Below are 13,460 nucleotides of genomic sequence, written 5' to 3' on the forward strand. Positions count from 1 at the left end.
TTTATAAACTCTGTGCACACACGCACACACACACACACACACACACACACACACACACACACAGTCACCTCCCTTATTAAGCTGCGTCTTAAACTTTATAGTTTGCGCTGATTAAAGTCAACTTTTAAAGCCACTCAATCATTTGGCACATATAGTTTATAATATCAAGAATTATAGAGGCAATACACTATGTGGATAAATAGTCATAATTTGCCTGTAATTAAAAGTGTGACAGTCTGGAACATCTAGGCCTGTTTCGTAAAAATTATATTTTCCCTAACCCTATTAAATTAACAGACCGATTTCTAGTTAAATACCAGTGGTAAGTTATTGATTTCAACTCGTGAGAAAAGGAGGCACACAGATATATATTGAACAGAATTGTTTCTTATTTTTTCCAGAATACATACAAAAAAATACCAATTCTCTTTCCAAGGTGTACACCTGAAAAATAACGGCAATTTAAAATGTGGACAACTTCTTTTTTTCTTCAAATTTAAGAAACAAACATGCATGTAAATTATTTTTCTTCTCATTGAGACATTAAATAAGAACAAATACAATCATAGCAATTTCAAATTAACATCGAAATGAAGACCCCTACTTTAATTAGTACTCTAACATGTGTGTTTGTGTGTTTGTATGTGTGTGTGTTTCACTTTACCTATAGAGCTCAGTTTCAACATAATGCACTTTTTGATTTGCTCAAATATTTTTTTTTCCATTTGCAGCTATTATAGCCCGCTCTTAAGCCGACATATAAATAAATACAGTTGAAGTCCACGGATCCCGCCCATAACGTTTTTAGCGCAGTTAATATAAAAGTCTTTATATTTGCATTCTTAGTACTATAAACTTTTCAAAGTCTCTTGTTCTCCTCACTGGTATCCAAGCGCTGATGCTGTGGTGAGTCTCTGGCCGTACAGTGCGTAAGGGGAGTAGTAAGGGCCGGTGGCTGCGGGGACGGGGACCGGCCCACCGTGGGCTGGCAGCGGGCTTTTGGAGTACGGATGGTAGCGGCTACTGAGTCCTAGCGCGTGGTGCGGGCTCCTGAGAGCCAAAGTCCCGGGACTCCCTGGAGGTCCTGACTGTGGCATGTGCATATGGCAGGCCATGGCCGCTGCAGCGGCGCTGGCCAGTGACGAAGACCCGGGATAACCAGATATCAACTTCTCCGCCCCGGTAAAAGCAGTGTGTGTCCTCAGGTGATTCAGGAGCTCCTCCGACGAGGAGAAGCGCTTGTCGCACGGTCCGTTTGCCGACACCCAATTACAAACGTGTGGGAGAGGGTCATTGGGGAGCATGAAACCATATGGGTACAAGGGGTGTCCGCTAAATGACGGCGCCGAGGTGTGGACGCCGTGCATGTGGTGTGTCGGGTACATTATTGGGTAGCTGGACTTCAGGGCGTTAGCGGCCGCTGCAGCTGCAGCTTCGTGCGAACAGTTCGCGCTTGCTGCGCCCGCTAAGTGACTGGCACAATGGTAACTGAGGCAGTAAGGGTCTCTGCACAGGCTGGCTGACATGATGGACGGTGGAGAAGCCCCAGCCATGGGACTGGATCCAGCCTTACTGCAGCCCAGGGAACTCGCCAGCTGTGCGTTTACCAAGCTCCCTCCGTGGGGCAGGAAGTGTTGAGGGTACCCGGCGTAGGCCCCAGCCAAGCTACCTGGGTAGGACATACCAGCAGGAGGCAAAGGGAAAACTGTTTGCCCCGGTTTGTAAGGAGAAACCGGCGCCACAAGTCCTGACCCGAGAACGGATGCGGATGATACAGAAGTTACAGAGGGAGACTCCGAGGAGGAGGTTTTAGTGCCAGGCGTCGTCTCCTGGTGTTGGTTCACCTCCACGTTAATTCCACCACAGCTCACGCTTATCCTGCTGTGGCTTGTGGTGCCAGAGCCGTCCATGCTGCCATTTTTATTACAATCAGACTCTTTCTTGTCATCCCTGTCCCCACATTTGCCCTCCGATGGCATGGGAGAGGCTGAAGTGCTGGAGTTGGGGCTGCCTGTCCGCGGCGTAAACGGCTGACAGGTGGCGCTCGGCACTCGGAAACCAGTCTTCTCTCCGCCTGAGCCGCCTGAAGACGAGTCCTTCTTATCGGAAGGTTTGGAATAAGGTTTGAAGCTAGATTTGTCATCCACACCGATGTCACTCAGTTTCAAAGGGCCGGATTTAGATTCCTTTTCACTAGATCCATTGGATGAGGATAATTTGGATGGTGGGTCCGGTTTGCCGATCTGCGAGCAGGTCTGCGCCAGAAGAGCCAGCGGACTTTTCTTGGCATCTAGCTGCAAAAAAAAAAGATTAAACAAATGTTGATGAATGTTATTAACACGCACAATAAACGCTCCCTGTTATGATAATGAAATAAACAGCCCGAAAGAAAGCAGCTGGCTGTTTCCTGACATTTACAAGCCGAAATGTACGAAGCGTAATTACGCACGGCTCCTCCGCGAAGAAAACTACAGTGACTGGGATAATAACAACAAACTGCGGGGCGTCATGCTGCACATCACTGTTTTAAACACTGGGATCACAGCCGGAGAGTTACGGGAAAACAATATGTGCTCGCCAATCACCTATAAAGAAAATACGCATCATTCTGCGCGGACTTTGAGTATTGAAAATGTTTTCCTTACCTCAATGGGACTGATCGGGGTAGAAGGCAAAGGCTGCAGATACTCCGGGTGCAAAATGTGTCCTGACCGGGCACTAAGCATTTTCAAAACCTTGATGTGAAGTCGCTTCGCTTGCCGGAGTGGGTCGCACGGAGGTGCGGAGTGGAGAAACGGCTTGTTGATGCTCGCTGAGCTGCTATTCCGAGAACTGCTGCTGCTGCTGCTGTGGCTGCTGAGGCTGTGGCTGAGGCTGCTGCTGCGTTCCCAGGCTACACGAATATCACTATTTTTCAGGGCAGACAACGAGGGCGACGTGATCATGTCCCAATTGTCAGGAAATGAAACGGCGATGCTTTGGTCAGATTCATTAAGGAAATCAGAAAAGCACCAAGCCCTTCTCTCTCTCTCTTTCTCTCTCTCTGCTCTCTCTCTTTCTCTCTCTCGGGGTGGGTGCAAAAAAAGGGGGAAAAGATCGTCAAATTGTTCAATAAACGGTAATAATCCTGGAGGTGAGGGAGTGAGGCGCGGCGGCGGCTGGAAGGGAGCCCGTGCGATGTGATCGCAGATCCGTGGCTGCGTCTGGCACCATGGGCGCTGCTCCTTGCGTCTGTGTGCAGCTCCTCGCTCTGTACTCCCGAAGTACGAACTGCTCCACGATCTACCTTCAAAAGCAGCTGAATTAGTCCGAGATTAAAGCCTTTGCCGCCTTCCAATCAAATGGGACCCTGAGGTGATTGGAGGGTCAAGGGGATGTGACGTTCTCCTCTTTGTAAGCGCCTCTATTTTGACAGCTCGGGGGAGGAGACATGCTTTAGCACTTTGGTTGCCGTGAACGCTTACGCTCTTTTTTTAAAGATGTGGGGATACGGGCTCGGATAAATAATGCATATAAAAATAATTGAATATTAATAATACGTTGTATTCGGAGAATTAGATCCTCTTTAATCTTTAAATTACACAAATTACGCATTCTTTCTCAATTCTTTGATTTGATCTAATATGAGCGATGTCATTTAGTTGTGTGTAAGAAACAAAGTATATTGAGACTAAATTTATTATGAGCGTAGAGTTTGAAATTTTTTTTAAATCAATAACCCCTTAATTTTCATTTTAGTCTGGTATTAAAGTCGCTGTAATGTATGACAGCACAGTCCCTACCGTCATTAACCAACCTTTTCATTACCTCTACATTTACATATGTCTGTCTAAACTATTGAGTGAGAACATGTTAGAACTCTTGTCTTTATTTTAACAAATGTTCTGGTTGTTTTTCATCCAACAGCCCTGGAGCACGAGGTGTGCGTAAATTTCGCACGTGGACCACGGGGACTTTTCTGCTTTGCCCTTTCCACCGGCAACCATAAAACCAACCACTTCAGCTCGAATTCCCTTAACAGACAAGCGTTGACAGGAATAGACCAATGCAGTGATGGAGGGATGTGAATGTCACATGTTTTCAGTATAATATACACCGCCCTTCTATTTCTATCTCCACCCCTCCGTCAAGTGTCAATTCTGCTCCACCGCAATCAATCAGTTATTTGTCAGTCGCTGTCAATCCGCCGCTTGATTTATGTCAGCTATTGTGGCTGATTACATGCCAGTGTGACTGCGGGGAGAGAACAAATGGGGGAGAGAGAGAGACCTTCTGCGAGAGGGAGAGAGAGAGAGACAGTGAGTTTCAAGAGGAACAAAATCTGATTCACGAGTTGAGCTTTAATTACAAGATGCATCGACATTAGCCGCGGCGTCCTCGGTCCGGACCGGGAGGAGGTGGGAGGAGGACGGCGGCGCGCACACCGGACACCCACTGTCCTGCTCCTCGAACCGAGGTGCGAAACTTCTGGAGTTGCTCATCAAGCTCCCTCGGAGGGGGCACATGTGATGGGACCGTAATAAGTGGCACAGAGTCCGGCTCACATGTTCAACTCTCAGTGCGTAAAAGTGCAAAAGTTCTCTCTGCTGAAATCGGGCCGATTATGGTGCTGAGGAGAAACACTGGTGCCACGAAAATACAATAAAATACGCACACGCAAGTTGTGAAAAAAAGGGGAAATATAACATGATTTAAAAAAGAGGGGAATTAAAAGTATCTATCTATCATTATTAATATTTATATTTATTTTAGGCATATTTGACATGGGCTATAATCACGTAAGATTGAACAAGGATTAAAGCATCTGTTCTACAAACAACAATCCAGGGTCTCTCCAAACACAGCCGTGTCCATTTCGGCTAAACGCGTCTGCTATTGTGTTGTTAGAACCTGTCATCCGCCCGGGGCACACTGTCATCGGCAACACGCATAACAAAGAGCGGCGGACAAAACCGAAATCCGGACATTTTTATATTGATGTCAGCTCGATTTTATTTACATACAATGGGAATGATTTATTTTCTTTGAGCAGGACAGGGAGAGAAAGGAAAAAGAGGAATGGTGCTGTCAGGGCCCAACCCCGAGAAAGAGAAGTTGGAAAATGCCTTGAACTATTCACCGCGGAGATGGCTAATCAGTATTGAGGCTGCGGGGCAATCGGGCAGCTTTTCAATGCGGTTTCCCTTTCATCTCAATCGGGATGGAGGCGCTCAATTAAAAGCCTATCAGTTTGTAAGTAAATCAACGCCTATCAAAGTTGTCACATCAAACAAAACGATTATTATTGCAACCCGCCTCTGCCATTAATCTCCCTCTGTGGTAATCTGCTTGACAGGTCAACTCGGAGAGCAAGAAAACCTGGAGTGGACGGTCAAGGGGGCAGAAAAGGTCCTTCCCTGGAAATAAGAAATCAACAAATACAGGGGATTAAAAAAATATAGACGGTATAACTAAAAACAGTCAGTGTGTTGGAGTCCATAATCTGCCGCAAAATACAATTTGGGAAGCAGGTTATGGTGAATAAAATAAAACCAAACAGACATTTTATCCACATGGGCAAAATAAGCAAAACGTAAGGAGACAATTTACAAATAAATCTAATAATGCACAAAGAGTAAAAACACACTTATCCCAACAAAAGGGTATGAAAAAATTGATTGAGCCCATATATATATATATATATAGGCCTGTGCTGGTACACCCTGTATGAACAAATAAAAACGAGCAATGCTCCTCTGTCTTATGAAGACATAACTCATAATTCTGAGATAATTCAAATGAACAAAAATGCTCCGGTGGTTCTTTTCAATTTCACGTGAGCGTTAGAGATGAGGAAAGTAGAAGGAGGAGGAAAAAAAAACTAAAAACAGGACAAATGATTGGAGATTTAATTCCTCCAAATGTTGCCAGTGTTTTTCTCTGGCAGGCACAAAAAAAATAAAGAAGGTGGTGTGTGTGTGGAGAGAGAGAGAGAGAGAGAGAGGGGGGGGGGGGGGGTGCGTTTCACAATATGCAAAGATGTGTGATTGATAACAGGCTTGCTGTTTTCTGCAAGGGCTGTCAGTCCGTGACACAATATGTGAGTTATTAGGGCAAAGAAGGGCGACCATAAATTTCCACTGTCAGGCGAAAACCCTCTTTATTGTCCCGCATGACGAATGGGCTCCTGCACCAGACACCAAAATACTTGGCGTTCCCCCTTAAACGGGAACACATTTTCTTGGCCATAATTCACGATATTTAAATAGAAAGTTTTTAATATCCCACCATATATTTCATATCGCTGACGTGTTTATGAATAACTCCCCCGCATGCAAATACAACTATTTACATCTCGGGAGGAAATACTGTGAAGGATTCACTTTGAGCTGCACGGGCCGACTGAGGAAGAGACACACTCACAGTTGTATGGGTAATTTTGATGAACATATAAATATAAGACACACGATTAAACTACTTTCTTTTAAATTGCAAACCCTCAATTTTAGTTTCTTACATGTTTTCACAATTAAAAATAAACTGCACACTTCTCACACGAGCTCTGTTTTGATGCTGTTAAAAATTAAGTTATCAATTTTATTTTGTGTCTCTTCCTGCTCTATTAGTTCCCTTGAGATAATAACCCAGAGCCAATGAGTTTTTTCCTTTCTTCTACCAATGTACGCATATTATTTCCCAACTTGCAGAAACAGATCAAATAAGATGCAGGTTGCACAGGAGACTATATCACAACCATACAAACGCATGCATGAGAAATATTTTGTCCCGCAAACTCCGAGGAGGAAGGACAGGTTTTATAGGAAGGTCGGTGACACGACATTACCTGGACGCACTAAGCTCCGGTGTAAAAACCTCAGAGGGAGTAAAGGAAAAAAAAAAAACGACTCAACAACGAGTCCCTCTGTGTGAAAGAAAACGCATTTTGCACGAGTCTAACAGGAGCTCTCATTGCTTTCTGTCAGATGGGAAACAGCGTGGAGGAGAAGCAGAGACTGAACCCATGCGCGCACACACACTCTCTCTCTCTCTCCCTCTCTCTCTCTCTCTCCCTCCAGCGGGGAGAGCGCTAGCTTTTCCGCGTGTGGGAGGTCCCACATGACGTCACGTCAGAGCACGCGCATCGGCCCAGAGGAGCAGCGTGTTGCTCCCTAAACTTTCACATCAGCTTCGAACTGTGAGGGATCGTCTCCTCACACCGGCAAAGTCACACAACAGCTCTATTTCTACTCATTAACACAGCAGCTTCTAATGCGTCACAGTCACATAGTGCACAATGATACAAACATGAATGAATTTAAGAATTTTTGTGAGGTATATTGTCAATTTCTGGGGTTTTCCCCCGTTTATTAAATCATCACATCAAGGCTGTGATTTGTTTTGTGTTTTCCCCAGGAATACACATTACCTCACATTACTTCAACTCCAAGAAGGCCCATCAGTCGAGCTGCAACACATTTCACAAACTCACACATTTCAGTGCCCTTTATATACCAGATTGTATTCATCAAGAGCTGCAGATTATTTTAAAGGAACTCAGGGAAAATGACACAATACATTTTGTTCTTTTCGTGGTCCTTATATTTTTTTATTTCGTTTTGTGGAAATCATTCTACTTGTTTTTGTGTGATCCTGCTGAAAAACCAACCAACCAACCAGCTAACTAAACCAGTAACCAAACGACCGTCCATCCATCCGTCCGACCTTCTAACAAACCGACCAACCATCCATTCATCCATCCATCCAACCTCCCATCCAACAGGCCAACCCACAAACAAACAAACCAACCAACTAACTAAACCAGAAACCAACAGTCCCTCCATCCATCCATCCAACCGGAAAACCAAATCCACAAAGCCAGCAAACCAACAAAAAAACAAATGGATGGGGACACAAAAACATAACCTCTTTGACCGAAGTAAATATCTGTGGCAGTTTCCATAATCTTGTATTGTCAGTAATCCCAAATGCATAATTTTCATAGAGTTAAAGCCAAAGTTGATATTCATTGTTTGAACAACTATTGTACATGACTGACAATCAAGCAGTTGAACAGACATATCCCTGTTTATGAAAACGATTGGCCCCGCAGCACAAACTGCTTTTAGCCGACTCGCAAAACTACACAAAGTCATGACTAAGAGTAAAATACACACGACTCATATGGTTTATATGAAGCTGTGAAGGTTTGTTTACTTTCATATTACAATATTTTCTGAAAAAGTCACACCTCGGACTCTTACGGTATAAATGGAAAGTAGTGCAATACTTTCATCTTTACTCACAATTTATTTAATTTCAGAAGTTCAGAAAAACAATGTTGTCCCCACCTCTGTGTGACAGACTTTTCAAATTAAAAGCCTACATTTGAAAATATATTTTGCCACCTTGGATCTTCTGTGGCAGCAAGTCAGAGTGAAATAGATGTAATAATTTTTCAATTACAATTATGCCATTGCCCTCAGGTCCATTTAAGTAATTTAATGGAGACCCAATGTCATTATATCGTTATCCAGTTATCTCTAATAATGATGTGAACTCGGGTCACTTGGATCTTTTTCATACAAACCGACAGATACATGGAGTTATTAGGACATCTTTTATTCAGAACAAGACTGCACAGAAAACCCCAGTTTATAGTTACAATTACTGTAATCTTATACGACCAAGACACACAGGTGGGAACGAGATTATATACATAAGTGTAAACTGTCTAAGAAAATATGCCTGGATTTTTATACAAGCCCCTCCGCTTCAAGGTGTTTGGAGAGTAATCATTCTTTTCTTTGGGTTGTACTGCTACACCTTACAAGCCAGAAATGCCACAAACAAGATGGGGCTGGGTTCAGGGTTAGTTCACTGTGGAAAAAAATATCAAACAGTCAGGAACAGTGTATACAAGGTTCACCCGCGGCAGAGTCAAGGATTGCATGTTGCACAATATAGTGATATGAAACCATCATTTTTGTGCCAAGTTCAGGTTATCAGAGGCAGTTTGTGTCCTCATGTGTGCTACATGATTGAAATATATATATATATATATATATAGTATATTGTATTCAAACTATAGACACATTGACAGGTCTCAGTCCAGAAACAGGGGTTTGAAGACAATACGACTTTTATTCCTACTTCTTCAGCTTACTGCATTGCCAATGACTCAGCGTTTTGTTTAGTCTCAGACACGTGTGTTGCAGTATCGAAACCAAAACTGTTGCATTTATTGGTTTTGTGATGTGGTCTGGACCTAAACCAATACCAAACAGTACGCTGCAAACTTTTACCATGCTTGGTCTTTGAGGCAATAAGAAGCCAGGTCACATTGGAAAACCCACATAACTGTTGTCAAAACAGTTTTCACAGGGACTATTTCTTTGGAAGAAAGTGGTTCCAAGAACCTGGAATTTGTAAGATTGGAAGTTTTTCCTCTATTGGAAACTCTCTGGCTATAGGCCCGGTTTGAAAAGCAGCTTCATGGGGAGATGTATAATATATTGTAAGTATTTCTATGCATTTTACTTGGGTTTACCTGATGAAGATCTTATTGAGAGGGATTAGTTTCACAAGTGTATCTCAGGTTAATCGCTATAAATCATTCTACATGTGAATTTGTGCTAGTTCGTCATCAGACAATAGCCGCTGGGCTCAGAGATCGATCCCACATAATCCCCCCAGTAAAGAGCAACACTAACAAACTGGGCCAAAGGTCTGTAGCTGTTTATACGTTGGTAAACAGGGAGCATTGAAATGAGCTTAATCGGCTGTAATTAGAAGGACAACAATATCCAATATTAACTAGATTAGGATAGTAATCTGGATAAGACACTGCCATGTAAACAGCATTTTCTGATTGCCATGACCCGAATTAGGGCATACTGGAATAGGCCATAATCAAATTAAGACATGTGGAGTATTCTGACATGAGTTTCATTGGGTAAACATGTAACACCCAATGACCCATAGCTCACCCAAAAATGAAAATTCACCCAAAAAAGGGTGGGTGAAAGTGTTTGAGTCCACAAAACACTTTTGGAGTCTCAGGGGTAAACAGCTTTGCAGCCGAATCCAACACAATTGAAGTAACTGGGCGACTGCAAACATAAACAAAACAAAAGAAAGAAAACATAAAAGGCCTCAGTACGTCTCCTGTGGTGTCATCAAGTGTCCGTAGGCTCCGGACAGTGCCATCATACATGAAAGTATTTCAGGTTGCTTCTGCAAAACAGGCGAATTAGCATTGGAGTTAGTGTGTCATAAATGCAATGATGCGTATGGAGTATTTAAACAGGATATGAATGGAATATATATATCTAAAAACCCTGGAAGTCAAAAGTGTTATTCCAAGTTATACAGTTGGAATATATTGTGTAAACCATGTAGGATGCTATGTATTTTTTAATTCACTGTTCACTTGTGTCCCTGGTGTAAAAGCAGGTGTCAACAGGTGCTGACTGCTGAATGTCTGATCCAACACATCATCCGTCTCTTGTTAGAAAAGATAAATCCAGACTATAAAGTGAAGGAGATTACTTGGGGACAAACTGACGCTCAACACAATGACTCCTCTCACGGGGGGAAGGAGTCCATGTGTAACAAACTCAGCGAGCGACCGCGTGCTTCCGCACCGCGGCGGGTCAGCTGATGGAGACGGCACGCGGAAACTGTAAAGCCAATTGGAGTGGAGCAGCGCTGGATGTGGAGAGCCACCGGAGCGTTTACTGCACGTTAACGTCCCCGTTTCACGTCCACCACCGCGGGGTTAACGCTTCGACGTGAGCACGGCTCCCACCTCCAGCTCAGACCGCGTCTCTTAACGAGAGAGACAGAGAGAAACAGAGAGAGAGAGAGAGAGAGAGAGAGAGGGGCTGGGATCCTCAGCAGGAAGTTATGGCGCTCAGCGAGTCGATGGTGGCGTTGAATGGGACTCAGGTGAGTTGGTTGTGGGGAAACTCTCGCCGGGACTTTGGCTCCTCCGCGTATTTACGCAGCTCCTCCACCTTATTGGTTTATCAAGTAAAGTTTGTTTGTCTCCGGGGTCATGTGACTTGGTTGCTATAACGACACAGGCGGGACTCTCACTGTTTCCTCCTGCAACTTTCGAGAACGTGTAGTAACGTGAGTTTTGTGCACACACACTGTTTCAAGTGTTACACAGTATGTGTACTGATGAATGGAAAACACATACATCCAGTTACTATATTCTTCTATTTTTAATATCGTGGCTGTCACAGCATCAATACAGCATCAGTATCATTAGTATAGTAATCTTTTTAAAGATGGGGTATCCTGCACGCTGTGCTCATGTCAAGGACTGGCCAATAAAACAATATCAATACTCATTGTAATATAAGTTTCATTAATAGAAGAAGAACATTAGTCCAAACATTACATCCCTCTGTGTATCTGCTATCCCTTCCTGTTTGCACTGTTTGTGTACTTACCTCTGAAAAATATATAATAACTTACCTACACAGGATGCTATTGAACAGATTTTTTAATATTGAGCTCTTTGACTTTATTTAATTTTACTGTACATTCTCTGTGATGTTTGTATAACGCTTTTCATTTTACCGTTGACCCTGTGTTAACTTACAATCAAACAATAAACTGCAAAATCTCTAAACTTACCATAAACAATAATACATTTTCTATAATCTTTGACCATATCATCTTCCCTGCTATTCTATCCCTGCTACTTATCTCACAATTATCTCTTTTATTATTTTGAAGATTTCCTTCATCGGACATGACTGTAAAGACATTCCAGACTTCCTTGGAGACACGTACGGACACTTTGCCAGACGTCTGGATCTCAGCTTCAATCTGCTCAGGTAGGTGTTTTATACAGCATGTAATCATCTGGATGCATGATGCCGTCTGTTTCTTATATAGCTGCTTTCAGACATTCACTGAATCCCGGACATTTTCTTGAAATCTTCCAGTGGGGCTGGACGTTTGAAGGTAAATGTCCAAGTTAGTTGCTGCTATTATTTTATGGAATTTAGTCAAATGTCCAGATTATGTCCAGGTGAACATATGTGAGAAAAAAGCAGGAAAATTTCGGGATATCTCGCAGCAAGTGAGGGGGTTTGTCGATGAAGTTTCTAACATGTGGCCGATGCAAAGCTGACGTGCTGTAAACAAAGACCTGGATTTTGCAGCACATTAATATTATATCCTTTTCCCGGGCATCAACCCTTGCCCGGGTGTTCGAGATACGTTCCTGTTGTGATCGTGACTGACCCCGCCTTCTTCAAGCATCACAGGCAAAGTACAGAAAACATCCGGACCTACTTATCCCCACATTTTCCATAGCTCATGTGTAAATACGGCTCCTGTCTCTCCATCCCCCCTCTATCCCTCTCAGTATGCTACTCTACATCAGGTGCAATTTAAAGCGCGCCCTCTGTCCGGAGGTGGTCAGAGTGTCATCAGAGGCATCAAAGAGCTGAATGAGTGTCGGCGCTGGGCGGGTGTCACGCTGCAGCGAGATAAAAGGCCTGATCGATGAATGTGACATGCTAATTCGGGGGGGCAAACAGAAGACATGATTCCTCTGTCAGGACATGAAGGAACACCCTGTGGCAGCTGCTTCAGAGGGGGCTGCCATTTCAACAGCGGGGCGAGTGTAGTTGATCTGGCAAGCCAAAGGAGGGAGATGATGTTTATAAGGTGCTTTAGTCTCTGAACCCTTTTCATGACTGTCAGGCCACGAAGCCGAGGCAATTCTATTTGTTGAAGATTGTCGTCTTGCGGTTCTTGCCTCTGCTGGAGATGTGGAGGTCACAATGAAACTGATTTCATTGTGTCGTTTTGCTAAATTCAGCAGCGGTTTACGGATTAATGAATGAAGAAACTCGCTGGTGAAGTGCCTGTGAGCAAGGCAATGGGAATATGACTATGTGTGACTGTGTTAGTGTGGAACAGATGTTTCTCTCAGGAAGCCTATGACCTACTGACCTTCACTGTGTTCATGTGTGCTAACAGTTTAGCTTAGTGAAGGGATCACCTTTACGTAAGAGCTTGTGTGTTTGTAAATGTCCTACAGTGGTTGTTTACTTAGATTATTACGAGCACTGTTGAGTTAGTGGGCTGCTCCTGGTTATTAGAACCAAGTCAAACTGCATGTGAAGGCATATAATATGAAACTAGTTGAACTTGTGAGAACTCTAAAAATATATTTTGGATAATTTTTTTTGGCTCATGCTACCACGTGGTACTGCGAGCTACCGCAAGCTCTCGCTATGGTCCATAATGTTTTTAGCATCCACGCAGACAATCAGACCTCAAAGTTTCAGCTACATATATTGCATGCGATGCAGTTCACGCTCTCAAGAAACAACTTTTCTTTCAATCTTCACCCTTACTACTGAGATAGTGTCTGTATTTCCATTGTATATGTACCTTGGTCTGAACGACCTTCATCGGGTGTTTGAATAGAGGACCCCCCAGAAAAATGAGTC

The 13,460-nt window shown here is 43.5% G+C and overlaps 2 protein-coding genes and 1 long non-coding RNA gene across 3 annotated transcripts in view; 1 reads left to right on the forward strand and 2 right to left on the reverse strand.

The window, feature by feature from the left end:
* Nucleotides 1-369: 369 nt before the first annotated feature.
* znf503 (zinc finger protein 503) lies at nucleotides 370-3,343 on the reverse strand. Its single transcript, XM_062401751.1, has 2 exons — nucleotides 2,646-3,343; nucleotides 370-2,294 (listed from the first exon to the last, which is right to left on the reverse strand). Exons 1-2 carry the CDS (start codon nucleotides 2,943-2,945, stop codon nucleotides 879-881), a joined length of 1,716 nt encoding a protein of 571 aa, XP_062257735.1. The 5' UTR covers nucleotides 2,946-3,343; the 3' UTR covers nucleotides 370-878.
* Nucleotides 3,344-8,596: 5,253 nt separating this feature from the next.
* LOC133966135 (uncharacterized) lies at nucleotides 8,597-10,539 on the reverse strand. Its single transcript, XR_009923926.1, has 3 exons — nucleotides 10,402-10,539; nucleotides 10,139-10,212; nucleotides 8,597-8,856 (listed from the first exon to the last, which is right to left on the reverse strand). It is a non-coding gene; the product is annotated as an uncharacterized LOC133966135 (long non-coding RNA).
* The window catches only part of lrmda (leucine rich melanocyte differentiation associated), a 195,399-nt gene continuing 192,394 nt past the window's right edge, over nucleotides 10,456-13,460 (forward strand). Inside the window, exons 1-2 of the mRNA XM_062400902.1 lie at nucleotides 10,456-10,926; nucleotides 11,728-11,828. Coding sequence (XP_062256886.1) covers nucleotides 10,885-10,926; nucleotides 11,728-11,828 — 143 coding nt within the window. The 5' untranslated portion in view covers nucleotides 10,456-10,884. The remainder of the gene's footprint in view (nucleotides 10,927-11,727; nucleotides 11,829-13,460) is intronic.

This window comes from Platichthys flesus, chromosome 12, assembly GCF_949316205.1.
Source record: "Platichthys flesus chromosome 12, fPlaFle2.1, whole genome shotgun sequence".
Taxonomy (NCBI): domain Eukaryota; kingdom Metazoa; phylum Chordata; class Actinopteri; order Pleuronectiformes; family Pleuronectidae; genus Platichthys; species Platichthys flesus.